This window comes from Ranitomeya variabilis, chromosome 6, assembly GCF_051348905.1.
Source record: "Ranitomeya variabilis isolate aRanVar5 chromosome 6, aRanVar5.hap1, whole genome shotgun sequence".
In the NCBI taxonomy this organism is placed as follows: domain Eukaryota; kingdom Metazoa; phylum Chordata; class Amphibia; order Anura; family Dendrobatidae; genus Ranitomeya; species Ranitomeya variabilis.
Window position 1 is genome coordinate 527551518 of NC_135237.1, and position 21419 is coordinate 527572936.

The window sequence follows — 21419 nt, forward strand, 5'->3', positions numbered from 1 at the left end:
GACAGATCGGTGGCTTGGGGGGGCGATCGGTGGGGTGGGGGGGCTCACATTAGGGTTTCCAGCCATGGCCGATGATATTGCAGCATCGGCCATGGCTGGATTGTAATATTTCACCAGTTTTTTAGGTGAAATATTACAAATCGCTTTGATTGGCAGTTTCACTTTCAACAGCCAATCAGAGCGATCGTAGCCACGGGGGGGTGAAGCCACCCCCCCTGGGCTGAAGTACCTCTCCCCCTGTCCCTGCAGATCGGGTGAAATTGGAGTTAACCCTTTCACCCGATCTGCAGGGACGCGATCATTCCATGACGCCACATAGGCATCATGGGTCGGATTGGCACGGGTTTTCATGATGCCTAAGTGGCGTCATGGGTCGGGAAGGGGTTAAAAAGATCATCAGAAAGGTATTTGTACTCCCCCTCATATATTTATACATTAAAATAAGATCACCCCTTAGCCTTCGTTTTTCCAAACTAAACAGCCCCAAGTGTAATAATCTATCTTGGTATTGCAGACCTCCCAGTCCTCTAATAACCTCGGTCGCTCTTCTCTGCACCCGCTCCAGTTCAGCTATGTCTTTCTTATACACCCGAGACCAGAACTGTGCACAGTATTCTAAGTGTGGTCGCACTAGTGACTTGTATAGAGGTAAAATTATGTTCTCCTCATGAGCATCTATGCCTCTTTTAATGCATCCCATTATTTTATTTGCCTTTGTAGCAGCTGCCTGACACTGGCCACTGAATATGAGTTTGTCATCCACCCATACTCCCAGGTCTTTTTCATTGACGGTTTTGCCCAGAGTTTTAGAATTAAGCACATACTTATACATCTTATTACTTCTACCCAAGTGCATGACCTTACATTTATCCCCATTAAAGCTCATTTGCCATTTATCAGCCCAAGCTTCTAGTTTACATAAATCAGCCTGTAATATAAAATTGTCCTCCCCTGTATTGATTGCCCTGCAGAGTTTAGTGTCATCTGCAAATATTGAAATTCTGCTCTGTATGCCCCCTACAAGGTCATTTTATAGGATGGCCTTTTATAGGATGGTGTAATAATTAGTCAGGAGACACAATACTATTTTGCCCAATTATCGGATATTTGTGCATGGACTAACCTTGTTCATATTGTTGTGCATTTATGGGAGGAAGATGATGGTACTCAGTGATTTTTTTGCATTTTCCATGACTGTTATATTGATGACCATTGTATAGATCATCAATATCAGATTGGTGGAGGTATGACACTCATCACCTCACCAATTAGCTGTTTGCAGAGGCCTGAAGAAAATATCTTAGGCACTCAGAAATGGGAGTACAACTTCCATTTATTTCACTGATCATGGACATTATGGTGTGTCTGGAGCTCGGTACACTGGGCACATGTGGCCACTACACAAGCTCAGTGATTGGGAAAAGTGGGGTGATGGGTATCAGACCCAAGCCAATAAGATATTGATGAAGAGGAGGCCTTAATATAAGAATATAAAGAGTGCATAATATGTAGGACTGCTGAAAAAATCTTGTTAGCTTTAGAAGTGATATTTTGCACTCACAAGTCCCATGTGCGGGAGCCACAACACTCTATTGCGCTTTAGTGTGGTTCAACTGTGATGTGTTTGCAGCCGTATAAATTCCACGCTAGAGTCAACTTCAGATTGACAATACAAAATGCAGTAAAATGGAAAAAGCTTTTGAGGATTGAGTTTGCACTACTATCACAAAGTGGTGGATCTCGTATTAGTTTAAAACGTTAGTTTGTAATTTTATTCCAAAGGCTTTTTTTGGTGGGCTGGATTCTTCTTTAGTTATAAGACAAAGTAAACTTTTCTGTCACTGGAATCTTGTGTTATACATGCAAAGAATCAAGAAGAAAAACCAATCTAAATGATATCAATAATAGAAACCTTCTAAACTACTGATGGACAACCACTGTCTGAAGGTAGAGCTGACACAATCCGCAAAGATTTTCTCCGTCCTCCTGCATTATGTAGCTTACATTGTTAGGAGGATGAACCAGTTCTGATCTTGATAACTAAGTGCTCATTCTAGAGGGTACGTATAGGCATAGTCCTCTTATATTTAGGCTTTGAAATATAGGGGAACTTATAATATCTTCTACCTTATTTGAGTAAGAAGAGTGATGTTGTAGTTCAAGAACATAGTTATACAGTTTGCATTGGCTTCCATGAAATTGAAATTATGCCTTGGCTTGTTCTCCATGGAAAATTACAAAAATGTGAAATATTTCAAGAATTTTTCCTGACAGAACAGGCTTTCTTCAGTTGGAAATTATCATTTTATATAGACTATAGATTGTCATTGAGCAAATCATAGGTGAGTCAGATGATCCCATTATCATCAATGTACCAAATAAATATTCAGTGCCATACATCAGTGTTTATGTCTTATCCCCCAGTACATCATCATCATCATGGCATTTTAATATCTTACCACTGATACAGATTCGATGAAGACTACTGCTATTCAGATGTCATGGTCAATAAATTAATTTTTGAAAGCTTATATTATAAAGTGACATGTACCTGTCGCTCTGTATGCATTTCTTAAATGTCACATTTTCTGAAACTACAATATAAACTGACATATTGAGATGTTGATATTAATCGGTATGTTCCAGGGCTTGCTGGAGGCAATGAAAGTTAGGAAAATGTGGACAGGTATATAACATAATTTATATTTAGTATTTTTGAAATATTTATAAGCTTTTTATTCTCTCTAAGAACATCTAGTAATGTTATCAAGCGATGAGAGGCAGACTTGGCCTTTTCATAGGTTTTTGTGGTCACTTTCAGTAATTACCAATATTTTATTGATAGGCAGCTAACCTATTCTCTTAGAACATAATGAGGCATAAAACACTGGGAACCAATATGAGAGAATATCAAGAAACCTGACAAGTAAAACGACATCCAGCCATTCTCTTCTAGTAGGTAAGATACCAATGGGGCATTCTCCATAGGAATGTTTCCAATGGATGCCTTTGTATAGGCATACAATAGCGTTTATTGCCCATATGCTCCAATTGGAAGAAAAACGAATGCCAAACAAAATGCTTTTTAGTGGATGGTGCGCTATTCTACACAGCAAAAATGGTATACCCAACGTGTACCAGTACATTAGGTTGTAAGTGTAGATCGAGGTTTTAAGATGAAAGCCTGTGTTACGTTGGGACATGTTAAGCAAAGTGGCTTGAGCAAAGTCTGTCCCTGGAAGTTGTATTAAGAGCTTATGGTCATTCAAATAAACTAAAAATAGTGATCCAATATCTAAAATATTCTTTATTTTAACATCCTAAACACTTTTGTTTTAATTTGCTTAATTATAAAATACCCTACGCTTTTCCTACCCTGCTAATCCTTAAATGTGTTTTTTTATTCATCTTCTTGTGCCACTTTGAAAGGATTCTCAAAAAATGATTTATCAGGAAGCTGGGGCTACACTCAATGCCCAGTAGTGTATATCACTCCCCTTGGGACAGAATGTCATCAGGGTATGACGCTGCAGTTACTTACCACAGTTTCTTTTCTCACCATCCTCTAATAATGTCCTGAATCCATGGTGCTCACAGAAAGTTTGTTAGAAATGACTAATGCACCATAATTCTGCTCCTGTTTCCGCTTGCCACAGCATATTACTGTGAAAGGAGACCTCAATAGGAAGTAGTGATAGAAGCAGGATGAGTGACATTGGTGCTGCCCCACAGCTTCTATCACCGCCCTTAAATGAATTGTCATCAGGTGGTGATGCTGGTGTCACTTACCGTGCTGCTATCACCACCTCCTGAAAACATCTCCTTTCACGGTAAGAAGCTGTGGCTGGCCCAGACAGAAGCATAGTACTGGAGACATCTACGGAGGGCAGAAACAGCAGATGTTGTGGAAAGTGAATGCAGTGCCTCCACCAATGACATCATGTTCCACTCCTGGGAAGTGAGTGAAGCCTCCTGGTGATACCTCATTTCAGAATACTCTCAAATGAAACATAACAGGAAGCGAAGAAAAAAAACACAATTAGGAATTAACTGGATAGGGAAATGTGTAGGTCATTGTATAATAAGGCAAATTACTAAAGTGCTTAGGGTGTTAAAATAGATACTTATAAAATACATTTTAATTATCAGACTGCCCCTTTAACCTTACAGCAAAGTTCTGTATAATTAGAGATGCTCTTTGTATTCACCCCATGGTTTATATATATATATATATATATATATATATATATATATATATATATATTATTTTTTTTTTAATTAGGTTTTAGAATTGGCCTTTGTAGCCCAAGCAACATCTCCAGTATAAATGTGTATGACTATATATATGTATATATACAGTGGCATGTAAAAGTTTGGGCACCCATGGTCAAAATTACTGTTATTGTGAACAGTTAAGCAAGTAGAAGATGAAATTATCTCTAAAAGGCCTGAAGCTAAAGATGACACATTTCCTTTCTATTTTAGGCAAAAAAAAAATATATTTTTTACTTTTTATAAGTTACAAAAAGGAAAATGGAAACTGAAGCGCAACTTCTGCGAGTTAGACGCATTGTAAGTGATAACAAGTTAGATGTGTCGGATGATATGATTAAAAAATTTGAACAGAGGAAATATCCTAGGAAACTAATGAAAAAAATAGAAGAATAAGGTACAAGGGTTGGATCCTACCAACCTTTTTAATAAGAGAAGTATGAATATAAAACAGATGCAAAGAATACCGTTTGTAACTACCTTCTGTGAGGAAAGTAAATGTATTGTCAACATAGTCAAACAACATTGGCCAATGCTTGGTGTTTACCTGAAGTGGAGGAGTTTAAATCTCCCCCACTCGTTTCTTATAAATGTTCAAAAAATGTGAGGGATAAGTTGGTACATTCAGATATAGGCCCATACAAAATGGCTGTTGAAACCTTCTTAACAAGCAAATGTAGAACTGGTTGTTTTCCAAGTCTGAACTGTATAAACTTTCCCAATATGTTAAAATGCCATAAACAGCTGACATCAACCACAAACCTATTACCCTACTTGCTAACACTTCAGGGCAAGTGGAAAGAGTCAGGAAAAGTACCAGAATTGGTGCATCTAATAGATGCTCCTTTTCTGGGGAGGCTGCGGTCTGTTGTTTTTAGGCTAGGGGGAGAATTATCCTTGGCCCCTTCCCAGTCTAAGAATACCAGGCTCCAGCTTTAGCTTGTCTGGCTGTCAAAAATTTTAAAACCCATTTTAAAACTAATTTAAAAAAATGGCATGGGACCCCTCTATTCTTGATAACCAGCCATGATAAAGCTGACAGCTGGATGTTGCAGCCCGCAAATCCTGGTTTAGCCTGCATTTGTTATCAAAAATAGAAGAGACCAAACATCATTTTCTAAATTAATGAAGTAATTAATTAATTTATTTATTTGTTGCACAGGCGCTGGATGAATAGTCTCATCAGCCTTGCCTGCTCTCGCTGCTATCAGCAACAGCAGGGGTACACTGGAGAGTCGACACCTGCGATCAGCGATAACTGTTTTTCTTCTGCACGGGAACCGCAGCTCTCTGACTGGCAGTAACTAACTTACCATCAATCAGCGCTGCCGGTATTTCCAACTCTGTCACACAGATGACAGCGTGAGAAATAGCCAACGTTCGGGGTGCCGAAACCCAACAGTAACACGGACTTCCTGGAGAAGTCCATGTTTGGGGTCCGTGCACAGACACTTTAATGTTTGGGTTTGCCTATCACGATTGCTAATATTTTGCTTCCATCCTTGTCGCGAGGAGGATCTTACTTTGAATATATATATATATATATATATATATATATATATATATATATATATATATATATATATATATACTGTTAATGTAAAGTAATAAAACATTTGGGGTAAATATTTTCAAAACTACTCCTATCCCATACATCATTAACCAAGCGAATAATCCACATTTAAGCATCTGAATCCCTGCTGGCTGTCTTCCCAAACAATGCTAAGTGGTACTGTAGAAATATAGTAAATGTTAATTACATATAATTGCTAACATTACATCGTGCATGAGTTGATTAAGTAATTTCTGCAGCTACTGTATATATGTGCTATGTCTATACTGACTTACATCATTTGCATACTTTCGAGCTCATTTAAGTCTGTGCCTGTTTATTTACAATTGTTTGGTTATTTCCATCCATTATCCCTTGGCACATGATAATATCTCATCATAGTGACACTTAAAGCATGTGTCTTTCCCAGATGCCTATTAAGTTTGAAGTAATTTTGGATTACACGGGCAAAGCAAATAGCTAAGTATACAGAAGGAAGCTAGATTATAATTATAGCTTCTTTTTATAGTGTTGGGTAGAACCCAGGGGTGAATCTTAACTTGCATATTAATAGAAAAGTTAGTTACCATATTTTCTCTCCATCCAAAGTACCATATGTGATGGCACTAATACTGCGCCCACAGTGGCCTTGCATTCATTAAAAACAGAACATAAGCATATGTTGGCTTGATATCAGCTATTAATAATGTTTTGGAAAACATTTTTGGGGCCATTCTGATTAATAAAATACTACATGTACAGCTGCTTCATAGTTGTCTATCTACAAGTTAGAATTTCTCTGCCTACGGTTCTGTTCACACAGTGTATGTCAGAGGTACAGATGTGTCCTTCCTTACCTTTCCTCTTGGCTGAGACGAGTGTCACGAGACCAGCTTATAAAAAAAAAACAAAAAAAAAAAACATGATTTCCTGATAATCTGTCTGGAGAAGTTTATGCTATATGTGTCAAAGTATGGCCAGCTAGTGGATGGGAAGTGAATTGCAGCCTGCTGAGAGTTTTGCTAGCATGTTGCCACAAATTACTGAATTTGTAATGTGAGAAACTAAAGTCCTTTTACAAAATTCACGGAAAAGTAAGACTGGACACATCTGTATACAATGAGAATCATTCCTGTCATATATTGTATATAATGTGCTATATATAACTTTGCAAATATGGGCTGCTTTATAATGTCCGAAAATATGCTTTTTTCTTTTACTTCTGTCAATAGATATAGGAAGACATGAGTAAATCCTTTCAAAACAAATCGAAATTCCTTTAAAATATTATTATTTTTGGTAACTCAAGCAAAATGGCAGTCATCATTTTACTGTATTAAGGAATCAAGGAGTTAAAAAAATTAAACTTTTCGGACTCTCACCTACGGTTGAAAACAGAAGTTTACATACACTATATAAAAAGAAACATATGCATGTTTTTCTCAATATCTGAAATTAAATTAGAGTAAACCTTTTCTGTTTTAGATCAAGTAGGATTACCATCATCTATATATATAATTGTCTAAGGTCCGTCTGTTTGTCTGTCTGTCACGGAAATTCCGCGTCGCTGATTGGTCGTGGCCGGCTGGGTGTGACCAAACAGCGACAGGCACAGTCCGGCCGCGAATTGGCCCCTCCCTAATCCCCTCCAGTCAGCACCCACATAGCGTTTTAGCAGTCCATTAAATGGACTACGTTACACTGTGGCATAACGCGGTGTAACGCAGTCCATTAATGCTGCCATTAACCCTGTAAGTGTGACCAACTTTTTACTATTGATGCCACCTATGCAGCATCAATAGTAAAGACATATAATGTTAAAAATAATAATTTAAAAAAATAATTATTTTCTCACCTTCCGGCATTTGCAGCAGCCTTTCCCGCTCCTCACGACCTTCCGATCCCAAGAATGCATTGCGGCAATGACCCCAGATGACGTAGTGGTCTTGCGAGACCGCTACATCATCATGAGTTATTGCCACAAGGAATTACTGGGAACGGAGTGTCGCGAGGAGCATCGCTAAAGGCCTGGGCTGGATCCGGGGGCTGCCGGAAGATGAGTATATAACTATTTTTGATTTAAATTTTTTTTAATAGGTACATAGTGCCCACATTGCTATATACTACGTGGGCTGTGTTATATACTGCATGGGCTGTGTTATATACTGCATGGGCTGTGTTATACACTACATCGCTGTGCTATATACTACATGGGCTGCGCTATATACTACGTGGCTGTGCAATATACTACGTGGCTGTGCTATATACTAGGTGGCTGTGTTATGTACTATGTGGGCTGTGTTATATACTGCATGGGCTGTGTTATATACTGCATGGGCTGTGTTATATACTACATGGGCTGTGCTATATACTATGTGGGATGTGTTATATACTGCATGGACTGTGCTATATACTACATGGCTGTGCAGTATACTACATGGCTGTGCAATATACTACGTGGCTGTGCAATATACAAAGTGGCTGTGCTATCTACTACATGGCTGTGTTATATAGTACATAGCTGTGCTATATACTATGTGGCTGTGCTATATACTACGTGGGCTGTGTTATATACTACGTGGGCTGTGTTATATACTGCGTGGGCTGTGCCATATACTACGTGGCTGTGCAATATACTAAGTGGCTGTGCTATCTACTACATGGCTGTGTTATATACTACATAGCTGTGCTATATACTACATGGCTGTGCTATATACTACGTGGGCTGTGTTATATGCTACGTGGGCTGTGAGACTCTTTTGCCCGGGGCCCTCTAAAACCTGGAGCTCACCCTGGCTTCACTGACTGGTCATGCCCGGCTGACAATCAGCGACAGACACAGTCTGGCCGCGAATTGGCGCGGGATTTGAACCACGCTTCGCTAATTGGTCGCACCTGGACATCCGAATCCTGTGTATTCATTGCATTATTCTGAAATCTTCATAGATAAACTACATACATATTCTAGAATACCTGATGCGTTAGAATTGGGCCACCATCTAGTTATTAATATTTGCCAAATGCCAGAATAGTGAGAGAGAGAATGTTTTAATTCATTTTTATTATTTACTTACTCTAAAGTCATAAATTTACATATGCTAAGATTACTATGCCTATAAACAATTCTGGACAGGCCATATGATGATGTCATGTGTTTGGAAGCTGTTTTGGCAACATCTGAGTTAATTAGAGACACACCTCATGATGCATTTTATTGCACACCTGAAGCACACTGCTTCTTTGTGTAGCAACATGGGAAGGTCTAAAGAAATCATCCAAGATAATAGTAAGATTATTGTGGACTTGCATAAGTATGGCTCATTCTTGTGTACAGTTTCAAAATATCTGATGGTGCCTCCTTAATCTGTACAAACAATTATAGGCTAGTACAAACAAAATGGGAATGTCCAGCCATCATACTGCTCAAGAAGGAGATGGGTTCTGTGTCCCAGAGATGAACATGCTTTGGTCCGACATGTGCATGTAAACCCAAGGACAAAAGCAAAAGTCCTTTGAAGATGATGGTGGAAGCTGGTAAGATTGTGTCAAAATCTACAGTGAATTGATATTGAGTACTGTATCAACATGGGTTGAAAAGCCACTCTGCCAGGAAGGAGCCATTATGCAAAAAGAAGCAAAAAAGTCAGATTAATGTTTGCAAATGCACACAGGAACATAGATCTCATTTTTTGGAGACATGTCCTGTGGTCTGATGAAACTAAAATTTAACTTTTTGGGTATAATGACCATCAATACATTTGGAGTAAAAAGGGAGAAGCTCGGAAGCCTAAGAACACCATCACAACTGTGAAACATGGGAGTGGGAGCATCTTGTTGTGGGGTTGTTTTGATGCAAGAGGGACTGGTGCACTTCTCAAAATAGATGGCATCAGGAGAAAAGCAGATTATGTGGCAATACTGAAGCAACATCTCAGGACATCAGCCAGGAAGTTAAAGCTTGGGTGGAAATGGGTCTTCCAAATGGACAATGACCTGAAGCATACTGCCAAAATGGTAGCAAAGTGACTTAAGGATAACAAAGTCAATGTTTTAGAGTGGCCATCACAAAGCCCTGATCTCAATCCTATTGAAAATTTATGGGCAAAGCTAAAAAGGCCAGTGTGAGCAAGTCGACATACAAACCTGGATCAGCTACATCAGTTTTGACAGGAGAAATGGGCCCAAATTCCGATCAACTATTGTGGTAAGCTTGTGGAAAGGTATCACAAATGTTTAACCCAAGGCATTCAGTTTAAGGGCAATGGTACAAAATACTAATGAAATGTATGTAAATTTTTGACTTTGCAGTAAGTAAAAATGCCTAAAAACATTCTCTCTCTCTCTCATTAGCCTGGAATTTAGCAAAAATTAAAAATTATGGTAATCCTAATTGACCTAAAACGTGAAAGTTTTATTCTGCTCTTATGTCAGATATTGAGAAAAACATGCATATGTGTCTTTTTATATAGTGCATGTAAACTTCTGGCTTCAACTGTATCTAGCCGTACAGTCCAGCACTGGGCCAATTGTCTTCTGTCCTGTCAACAGTGCAGTCTCACCCATATAACATTACAAAACCTATGATACCTTTGATGAGACCAAGCACTGACTGGACAGAAGAGGAAGACCCGACAAGAGTAGGGCTGCACAGTAGGGCAAGTGAGGATGGATGAGTATATCTCCTGTTTACTTATTTTTTTGTATGTTTATTATTCTCTGCGATCTAGAGAGACTACACAGCATAATAATACAATGTCAGAAGCATTTTTTGATTCATGAGTAATCATTAGATTTACAATTCTACCTCATTGCAAAGTCCCGGGCAGGGGAGGAGTGGATTACCTGGGTCAGCAGTGGAAGAGTGGGTAGTATTGGGTTACCAGGAACTTTGCAGTGATGTAGAATTGTAGTTCCAATGATAACTAATGGAAGGAAAATAGACTTTCTGTTTCTACATAGAGCTTAGAATGATTCAGTTGGTCTTTTTTTAATTACGTGATGTCACAGACGTAATGAAAAAGAAAACGTAACTGAGTAGAAAGGCAAAATAAGCGATTATAAGCATACAGTGTTATATAGAATGATGATTGCAATATATGGGGCATGTAAAAGTTTGGGCGGCTCTGGTCAAAATTACTGTTATTTTGAACAATTAAGCAAGTTGAAGATGAAATGAGCACTAAAAAGTAGTGTTGAGCGAGACCTTCCGATATTTGAAAGTATCGGTATCGAATTGGATCGGCCGATATCCGAAAAATATCGGATATCGCCGCTACCGATACCCGATACCAATACAAGTCAATGGGACACAAATATCGGAAGTGATCCTGGATGGTTCCCAGGGTCTGAAGAGGAAACTCTCCTTCAGGCCCTGGGATCCATATTCATGTAAAAAATAAAGAATAAAAATAAAAAAATATGGATATACTCACCCTCGGACGAGCCCTGGACCTTAGTGGTGCAACCGGCAGCCTCCATTCCTAAGAATACAGAGTGAAGGACCTTCGATGACGTCGCGGCTTGTGATTGGTCACGTGACTGTGCATGCGACCAATCACAAGCCGTGATGTCATCGCAGGTCCTACACTAACTGCATTCTTAGGAACGGAGGCAGACGCTTGCACCGGTGAGAGCCAGGGTCCGTTGGAGGGGTGAGTATATCCATATTTTTTTATTTTTATGCTTTATTTTTTGCATGAATATGGATCCCAGGGCCTGAAGGAGAGTCAGGGAACTTATAGGAACTTCCAATTCCGATTTCCGATATCACAAAAATATCGGAACTCGGTATCGGAATTCCAATACAGCAAATATCGGCCGATACCCGATATTTGCAGTATCGGAATGCTCAACACTACTAAAAAGCCTAAAGTTAAAGAAAACAAATGTCCTTTATATTTTAGGCAAACAAATAAATATATTTGATCTTATACATTTTAAAGACTGCAAAAAGGAAAATGGGCCAATGTAAAAGTTTAGGCACCCAACATGGTTAGTACCTATTAACACTCCCTTTTGAAAGTATCACAGCGTGTAAACACTTTTTGTAGACAGACAAGAGTCTTTCAATTCTTGTTTGAGGGATTTTCATCCATTCTTTCTTGGAAAATTTCTAGAGTTCTGTTGTGAGATTCCGGGGTCGTTTTCAATGCGCTGCTATTTTGTAGTCTAGCCACAGATTTTCAATGATGTTCAGATCAAGGGACAGTGAGGGCCATTGTAAAACTTTTAGCTTGTGCCTTTTGAGGTCATTTATTGTGAATTTTGAAGTGTGCTTACAATCATTATCCATTTGTAAAAGCCATCCTCTTTTCAACTTCATTTATTTTGAAGATGGTGTTATGTTTGCATCACAAACTTGTTGAAATTTCATTGAATCCATTCTTCCCTCTTCCTTCTACAATGCCCCAAAAGCATGATTGATTCAGCACCATGCTTAACCCCTTCACCCCGTTTTCTTTTCTTTTCTTCAATATTGCCATGTGTAGGCTTGTTTTTTGTGGAACAAGTTGTACTTTTTCATGTCACCATTCACTTTACCATACACTGCACCTGAAAATAGTAAAAAAATTCCACGTGCGGTGAAATTGCAAAAAAGGTGTGTTTTTTTACCATGTTCACTAAATAAGAAAACTGACCTGCCATTATGATTCTCCATGTAATTACAAGTTAGTAGATACCAAGCAGGTATAATTTCTCTTTTATTTAAGTGGTCAAAAAAATCCAATGTTTGTTAAAATAAATTGCATCATTTTCCGAGACCCGTAGTGTCTCTATTTTTCAGGATCTGGAGCTGGGTGAGGGCTCATTTTTTGGCTTTTTACTTTTTTTCTCGTTACACCATTTGCCAATTGGATTAATTATTTTTATATATTGACAGATTGGGCGATTCTGAATGTGATGATACAAGTATATGTATTTCTTTTTAATTGTTATATTTTGAATGAGATGATTGGGGAGTGATTTAAACTTTTTTTTTTTATTAAATATTTTTTAAAACTTTTTTTTTTTTTTACCAGCTTCAAAAGTCTCCATGGAAGACTAGAAGCTTTGATCTTCCAATTGTCTGTGCTAAACACAGCAGAGCTTCAGCCCTGCTCAATGTATGGGCGGCGCACATAGTGATCCAGCTACGACAACCATAAGGGTCTTCTGAAGACCTCGGGTTGTCATGCCAACCCATTGGCGACCCACTGTCATGTGACACGTGCGCTGGTGGGCGGGATTAATGATGCAAGCATGTTTAACGCCACTGTCAGAGATTGACAGTGGTATTTAACATGTTAACAGCCACGGGTGAATTGCAATTGCTCCCATGGCCATTGGAGGCACATGTCTGCTGATGAAATCATCTGACATGTGCTGGAAAAGATGTGGTATCAGCACCAGAGCCCACATCAAATGGGGAGACCTGACATGAGCCAAACATGTTCAGCGCATGTCGTGAAATGGTTAGTGGTTGGTCAGATGTTATTTTCCTGAAATTCTGTGCCCTTTTTTCTCCACACATACCTTTCGTCATTGTGGACAAAGATCTTTGCTTTAACCTTATTGGTCCAAAAGACTTGTTTCCACAATGCAACAGGCTTGTTTAGATGTTCATTTGCATACTTGTGACACTGAATTTTACAGGGAGGATGCAGTAGCAATGAGTAGTAACAGCAATCTTACGAGTAGCTCTCACTGAAATTTTTCTTGGTCTTCCAGACCTTATCTTGACATCCACTGTTCCTGTTAACTGTCATTTCTTAATTACATTTTGAACTGGAGAAAGGGCAACTTGAAAATGCTTTGCTATCTTCTATTTAGCCTTCTCCTGCCATGTGGACCTCCATCATTTTCATTTTCAGAGTGCTAGGCAGCTACTTAGAAGACCCCAAGGTGGCTGTTTTTTGGCACAAGGTTAGAGGAGGCTAGATTTTTATAAAGCTAGTAAACTTGCATCACCTCGCCTTTCTTAATGATGATAGTGAAAAAGCCTAACCCTAACAGGCTAATTAAGGTCTGAAACCTTGGTCAAAGTTACCTGAGCTCACAAATCTCCAATCTTTGCACCAACCCATTATCCTTTTTATAATTTTTAAAATGTAGAAATACATATTTGTATTGCCTGAAATACAAAGGAAATGTGTCATCTTTAACTTTAGGCCTTTAAGAGATCATTTCATCTTCAACTTGCTTACCTGGTCACAATAACAGTAATTTTCAGCAAGGGTGCCCTAACTTTTACATGCCACTGTATTAAGAGTATAAAAACTTTGATGGGAGTGCTTCTTTAAAGTCTTAAGGTACCTTCACACTAAGCGACGCTGCAGCGATATCGACAACGATGCCGATCGCTGCAGCGTCGCTGTTTGGTCGCTGGAGAGCTGTCACACAGACAGCTCTCCAGCGACCAACGATGCCGAAGTCCCCGGGTAACCATTGTAAACATTGGGTTGCTAAGCGCAGGGCTGCGCTTAGTAACCCGATGTTTACCCTGGTTACCAGTGTTAAATGTAAAAAAACAAACACTACATACTTACATTCGCGTCCCCCAGCGTCCGCTTCCCTGCACTGTGTAAGCGCCGGCAGTAGCAGGGCACAGTGGTGACGTCACCGCTGTGCTTTGCTTTCCGGCCGGCACTGACACACTCAGTGCAGGAAGCTCTGAGCAGCAGCGCGGATGCCGGGGGACGTGACAGACATCAGAGGGTGAGTATGTAGTGTTTTTTTTTTACTTTTACAATGGTAACCAGGGTAAATATCGGGTTACTAAGCGCGGCCCTGCGCTTAGTAACCCGATATTTACCCTGGTTACCATTGTAAAACATCTCTGGCATCGTTGCTTTTGCTGTCAAACACGACGATACACGCCGATCTGACGACCAAATAAAGTTCTGAACTTTCAGCAACGACCAGCGATGTCACAGCAGGATCCAGATCGCTGCTGCGTGTCAAACACAACGATATCGCTATCCAGGATGCTGCAATGTCATGGATTGCTATCGTTATCGTTGTAAAGTTGCTTAGTGTGAAGGTACCTTTAGGCTAGGGTGACACAAACATTGATTCTTTTATGCGAGAGAATTGAATCAATTATGCTAATGATACTTGGCTCAAACTCTTATCAAAGTGTCAGCTTACTATGATCTGATTCTCTCACACGAGAGCATCATATTACAGGTGAGGAGAAGATGGAGAACTTACTTTGTCCATCTGCTACACTGTCTGAGTCCGCAGATGTTGGACTGCACTCGGATGACATACGAGTGTGTCCAATGTGATCTTATTTGTGGAGCCACTCACAGAATTATATTTCTCATGCCGAATTGGCATGAGAAAAAAATGAAGATCTGCACTGCCCCATTGTATAACACTGGCCTGAGTGCTACCCGATAAAGCATTTCCTAGCACTCGTCCGAGTTATACTCTTCTGCTTAGTTTTATTGGGAAATCTATGGATGAAGGACTAAAAATTGTCAGTAAATAATTGGTCGTAATAGATAAAATATATACATTTTGAGTATATTCAAATGACGACTTAATCTGTAGAAGTCTTCATGAAAATCTTGAATAAAAATTCACATTTACTAAAAAAATAAGCATAAAATAATAGCACTCACCTTTTTACACCCTTCTCCAGTCAATGCAGATTTGCCACTATTTATATATTAATTTTAGTACGCTTGTTACTTCATTTACTATGTATTGGCATGTTACCTTAGACAATGACCCGGTCTATGCCAATGTTACCTTGATTGTGTCAGTCCTATTTAAAGGTGTATTCCCACAAAAGACATGCATGCCATATCCTGAGGATATGCCACCAATGTCTCATAGATCTTATGGTACAGAACTGTCAGGAGTGGTAACTGCTGATCATCACATCTAGGTAGAAAATGAATGGAAAGCTGCCTGGCATGTGTAGCAGATAGATGGCAGCCACCTCATCATAGTTGGTGGCCACCAAGAATCTACTTTACTGCTGGTCTCAGGGGTGGGATCTACATCTATTAGATTTTTGTGGCGTATCTTATTGATACGATACGAAAACACCTTTAACAAGAAAGGTCAAACAAATTGATCTTATGATAATTTTTGAGATTTGGACTTTTGTGATATAATAAAAAGAAATCAATAAAATGTGCATTAACTCAATAGAATATCTATAAAACTTGATATTTTAAAGATTATGTCAATTCAAACTCATAAATATATAAATATAAACAAGGAAAAATATATCATATTCAATACAGAGTTAATAAAATGATAGAAATATCCTACCTATGTATCGGATCCTGAATCCTTTCTTGTTGGTCCCGTGATCTGCTGACCAGCGTAAAAAAACTTCATGACCACTACTGGTTACATTAAAACTAGAGGAATAATCCCCACTTAAGGAAATAAGTAGCGGATAGTGACTGTTCGGTCCTGTTCCAAATGAAATTTGCAGATTAGCACGTGCGAAACATTCAGAGAAAAGACAAGTGCATTGTACAAAATGCCATCGAAAGAACAAAAGCATCAAATTATGTTCAATGACATAATGTTTCATTACCGTCAAATGCTTCAAGCACGTCAAACTCCTTTTCAGTATGAAAGAATTCGAAGATTAAGGTTATATTGTATCCCTTTTCCACACTAATGCTCCACGCACACATCTGAAGGTTGGGGTAGCTGTCAGGATATCCAGGACTTAGTATGATACCTGTCGAGTCCAGGCGCATTTCGTTGGCCGGGCAAAGCACTGCAAAAGAGAGTGAATATTTAGTCTTCATAAAAGGAAGGTTTATCTCTGGCTGCAGCTGCTTTATATACTTCTATTAGAAATGAATAAGAACAAATCCAAGAAGGATTTCCACCTGCAGGCGGCTTAAACTTATAGGATTATAAATAACATCCTGCAACTTTTTCTCTATAAATTGTCTTTTCTTTACAACTTTCTTGTTTTTCTCCGCAGCCATGTTTATGCATAATCGACCGTAGAAATCTGTTCTGCCTTAATATGATGCGATTCTGGATTGTTTTTATCTTCGATATACTGACACATAATTATTTATTAGTTTACTCTGTTGAGGTCATAATTTTATTTTTTTAAATATTTACTTCTCTATGTTCTCAAGAATGTAGAGATGCTTATTTGTGTAGTTTCTTGATCATTAGGTTACCGGCCACCTCTGCAGTCTCAGAGTAGCCAGGTTCCTTTGCAAGGAGCGAGCACTGACCTTTATAACACACATGTACTTCTCTGAAGCTATCCATACCGCTGGATCTGATAAGCCTCAATGTCCTAAGGGTACCGTCACACAGTGGCATTTTTATCGCTACAACGGCACGATTCGTGACGTTCTAGCGATATCGTTACGATCTCGCAGTGTCTGACACGCTACTGCGATCAGACACCCTGCTGAGAATCGTACGTCGTAGCAGATCGTTTGAAACTTTCTTTCGTCGCTGGATCTCCCGCTGTCATCGCTGGATCGTTGTGTGTGACAGCGATCCAGCGATGCGTTCGCTGGTAACCAGGGTAAACATCAGGTTACTAAGCGCAGGGCCGCGCTTAGTAACCCGATGTTTACCCTGGTTACCAGCGTAAAAGTAAAAAAAAAAAAAAACGTACATACTCACCATCTGATGTCCGTCAGGTCCCTTGCCGTCTGCTTCCCGCTCTGTCTGTCTGCCGGCCGGAAAGTGAGAGCAGATCACAGCGGTGACGTCACTGCTGCGCTCTGCTTTCACTGTACGGCTGCACTCAGTCAGAACAGGAAGCAGACGGCAAGGGACCTGACGGACATCAGATGGTCAGTATGTACTGTTTGTTTTTTTTTACTTTTACGCTGGTAACCACGGTAAACATCGGGTTACTAAGCGCGGCCCTGCGCTTAGTAACCCGATGTTTACCCTGGTTACCAGCGAACCTCGGCATCGTTGGTCGCTGGAGAGCGGTCTGTGTGACATCTCCCCAGCGACCACACAACGACTTACCAACGATCACGGCCAGGTCGTATCGCAGGTCGTGATCGTTGGTAAATCGTATAGTGAGACGGTACCCTAAGTTTCTTCCATGGCAGAAGAGGTAAATCTACAGTTTACCCCAGCTGTGTGATGATCCACTAATCATTTCTGTTAGGTTACATTTAGACAACCGTATATTCTCTCATCCAAGAGAATCAGGAAGATTGTGCTAATCACACTCTGATCGAACTCTGCTCAGACTTTGATCAGAGTTTAATCACAGTGGGATCTAATTTTCTTGGATGATAAAAAAAATGGAGAAAAAATTATCCTTCTCCTTCATTCTTTTAGTCCGTGGAAATCAGACTGCACTCAAATGTCATCCAAGTATAGTCTGATTTTTTCGACAGACTCACTGACTTGAATGACCATATTTGTTCTGATTTCAGGATGCAAATCAAGCATGTAAAGTCTGTCCAAGGAATGATCGGACATGTGCACGGCTAAATAGAATAAAATTGGTCCAAGTGCGTTCCATTGTTTCGTCAAATCACACTCAGACCAAAAATACGGTCCTCTCAATCTTTAAGAGCACGCCACTCTCCAAGCAAGGAAGAAGCTGGGAGGCAAAGAACTGAGGCGCCCCTGAAGAAACAAAGCGAATTACCCTTTAAGCCTAAAGTCAGAAAATGGACCAAATTTCGGCTCAAATCTACACTTGATCTTAGCCATTGCGCATTTCATTTTTTTTCTTTAAGTGAGTCCAAAAGTGATACATTTATTCAATTTTATGACAAAATTGAATAAATTTAGCATAATTTAATCCAACGATATTTGCAAACTTCAGATTCTTCTGAATCTCTGACTGCCTGGAATGGGAATAACTGCTTTTAGGTACCATCAGAGATGGGGTTATGAAAACAGATAAGCATACCTTATAACTTATATAGAAAACAATGGGAGTTACAGAAATCCAAGCCTTGTGCAGGTCTACAATTTTGTTCCTGGTGTCCTTTGACAACTCTTTGGTCTCGGCCATGGTGGAGAGGTTGGATTGTAATTGAGTGTGTGGACAGGTGTCTTTTATACAGGTAACAAGTTCAAACAGATGCAATTAGTACAGGTAATGAGTGCAGAGAAGATGGGCTTCTTAAAGAAAAACTAACAGGACTGTGAGAGACAGAATACATGCTGGTTGGTCGGTGATCAAATACTTATTTCATCGAATAAAATGCAATTTAATTATTTAAAAATCATACAATGTTATTTTCTGCTTTTTATTTTTAGATTCTGTCTCTCACAGTTGAAGTGTACCTATGATAGAAATTACAGACCTTTCCATTCTTTGTATGGGAGGAAACAAGCAAAATCGGCAGTGTATCAAACACTTATTTTCCCCACTGTTTGTTGGTAAATTCTTTTAATACTGTATATGAGTCGAATGTGCCCATAGACTAACATCAGCCAGATATTTGACAAATCAGTGTCCTTTTATTTACATCCAAAGATTAAAAAAATCATGCAGATGTAATACTTCTCACTGCTGATAATCTGCTACAATTGCAACCCGTGTAGCCGATATTTTTTGTGTGAAATATGTCAGCAGCACAAATGTTTGTCCTGATAGTTTGCTACAATTATTTGGTTCATCTCCCGAAGAAGTGTAGCAAAACGCGCGTCAGGGCAGAGGGATGCTATCGTATGCACAGGTAACAGTGACCATACTCTCAGTCTTTTCACCTATGTTTTTTGTCTCATGATGATAAATGCACCTTACAACAGGCAATTTATTATAGGGGTTTAGACTAGGAAAACATCTATTGCTTGTCAGGCCAATTTCAGTTCAGTGTAATGGATAGGACTCCATGATAGCATGCAGAATGAAGCAGCAATGAATGTTCAACCTTCCTTTCTTTTCTGGACCTTTTAGGACAGTTAGAGTGTACTGCTACAAAATGCATTGCATACTTAGTAACATGTTGTCTTTTTCTTTCTAGAACCTTTCTATTTTAAAATTGATTCTACATATTTTTCTAATAAATAAATTATGCTTTTATATTGATAAATTATCTTCATTTTTTACCTTAATGATACACATCCTCGGTAATGTTTGTTTGAGAATTATTTGGTTCAGGTATGTTTCAAATTATCCATGTCAAATCGTTAACTTTCTGCTGACAGACATGAATCTTCTAAATAAAGCCTCTGGCCATGTACTGTTGCTGACTGAGCGATCAAACTCACCTTTTACCCCAACATTGTCAGCAGCTTTTCACTCCCAGTAGCGCTCAGCTCTGAGAGAACAAGCCAGTAATGTAAAAACCATGCTAGAGCTATACTGATGTAGATGGACTATAAGCCAGGCAGGGTACTTTACAGAACAAAATGCACAGAAGCCTTAGGTGAACTCTACACTTTAGATTAACTTGATAGTATTTCAGAAAAATTGAGCTAATCAGGAGCACACAGGAGAAGGAAGGAGGGATATGCAGCACTGAGAAGTAGCAGGGTGATGTATAGCAGAGCAGGTGGAGATGAAGAAAAGACAAAAAAGTACAAGAAATAAACAATATGTTGGGCTTAGTCTGTATATGAAAAATGGAAAGTTGCTACTTTTGGTAAAAGTAACAAATTGTCGGGTCAATTTTCTCCTACAAACAATTGTAAAATGAAAAAAAAATGTGGGTAGAGCATTATTTTAGAGAAAAAAATATATATTTTTTCATTTTTGTTATTCCACTTTTTGCTAATTTTGCAGATCAGTTTTGAATAGTTTCAGGAGTGCAGATTTAAAAAGGTTATCAATTTGTCCTTTTTGATGTTTTCCCCATATACACACATGGTCAAAATTGTTGGTATCCCTCATTTAATGACATAAAACCCCACAATGGTCACAGAAATAACTTGAATCTGACAAAAGTAACAATAAATAAAATAAATTATATGACAACGTACAAATCAAAGTCAGATATTGCTTTTCAACCATGCTTGCTCAGAATAAAAAAAATTAAAATAAACCACATGAAATAGGCCTGGAAAGAAATGATGGTACCCTTAACTTAATATTTTGTTGTACAACCTTTTGCGGCAATCACTGTAAACAATTCCTGTAACTGTCAATGAGACTTCTGCAGCTCTCCACAGGTATTTTGGCCACTCCTCAAGAGCAAACTGCTCCAGTTGTCTCGTGTTTGAAGGTTGCCTTTTCCAGACAACATGTTTCAACTCTTTCTAAAGATGCTCAACAGTATTTAGGTCGGGGCTCATAGAAGGCCGTTTCAGAGTAGTCCAATGTTTTCCTCTTAGCCATTCTTGGGTGTTTTTAGCTGTGTTTTGGGTCATTATCCTGTTGCAAGACCTATGACCTGCGACTGAGACTAAGCTTTCTGACACTGCACAGTACATTTCTCTCTAAAATCCTTTGATAGTCACTCTTGAGATTTCATTGTACCCTGCACAGATTATAGATACCCTGTGCCAGATGCAGCAAAGCAGCTCCAGAACATAACAAAGCCTCCTTCATATTTCACAGTAGGGACAGTGTTCTTTTCTTGATAAGCTTCATTTTTCCATCTGTGAACATAGAGCTGATGTGCCTTGCTAAAAAGTTCAATTTTTGTGTCATCTGTCCATAGGACATTCTCCTAGAAGCTTTGTG

The 21419-nt window shown here is 39.1% G+C and overlaps 1 protein-coding gene across 7 annotated transcripts in view; it reads right to left on the reverse strand.

Annotated features, from left to right (window-relative positions):
- The window catches only part of CSMD3 (CUB and Sushi multiple domains 3), a 1888113-nt gene that overhangs the window by 228651 nt on the left and 1638043 nt on the right, over window positions 1-21419 (reverse strand). For 4 of the 7 annotated variants that reach the window (XM_077271102.1, XM_077271099.1, XM_077271098.1 and 1 more), the window contains 3 exons: window positions 16365-16553; window positions 16091-16237; window positions 6682-6717 (listed from right to left, as the gene is read on the reverse strand). In XM_077271102.1, the coding sequence (XP_077127217.1) occupies window positions 6682-6717; window positions 16091-16237; window positions 16365-16553 (372 nt within the window). The remainder of the gene's footprint in view (window positions 1-6681; window positions 6718-16090; window positions 16238-16364; window positions 16554-21419) is intronic. The other 3 variants (XM_077271097.1, XM_077271103.1, XM_077271101.1) reach the window with 1 other exon arrangement.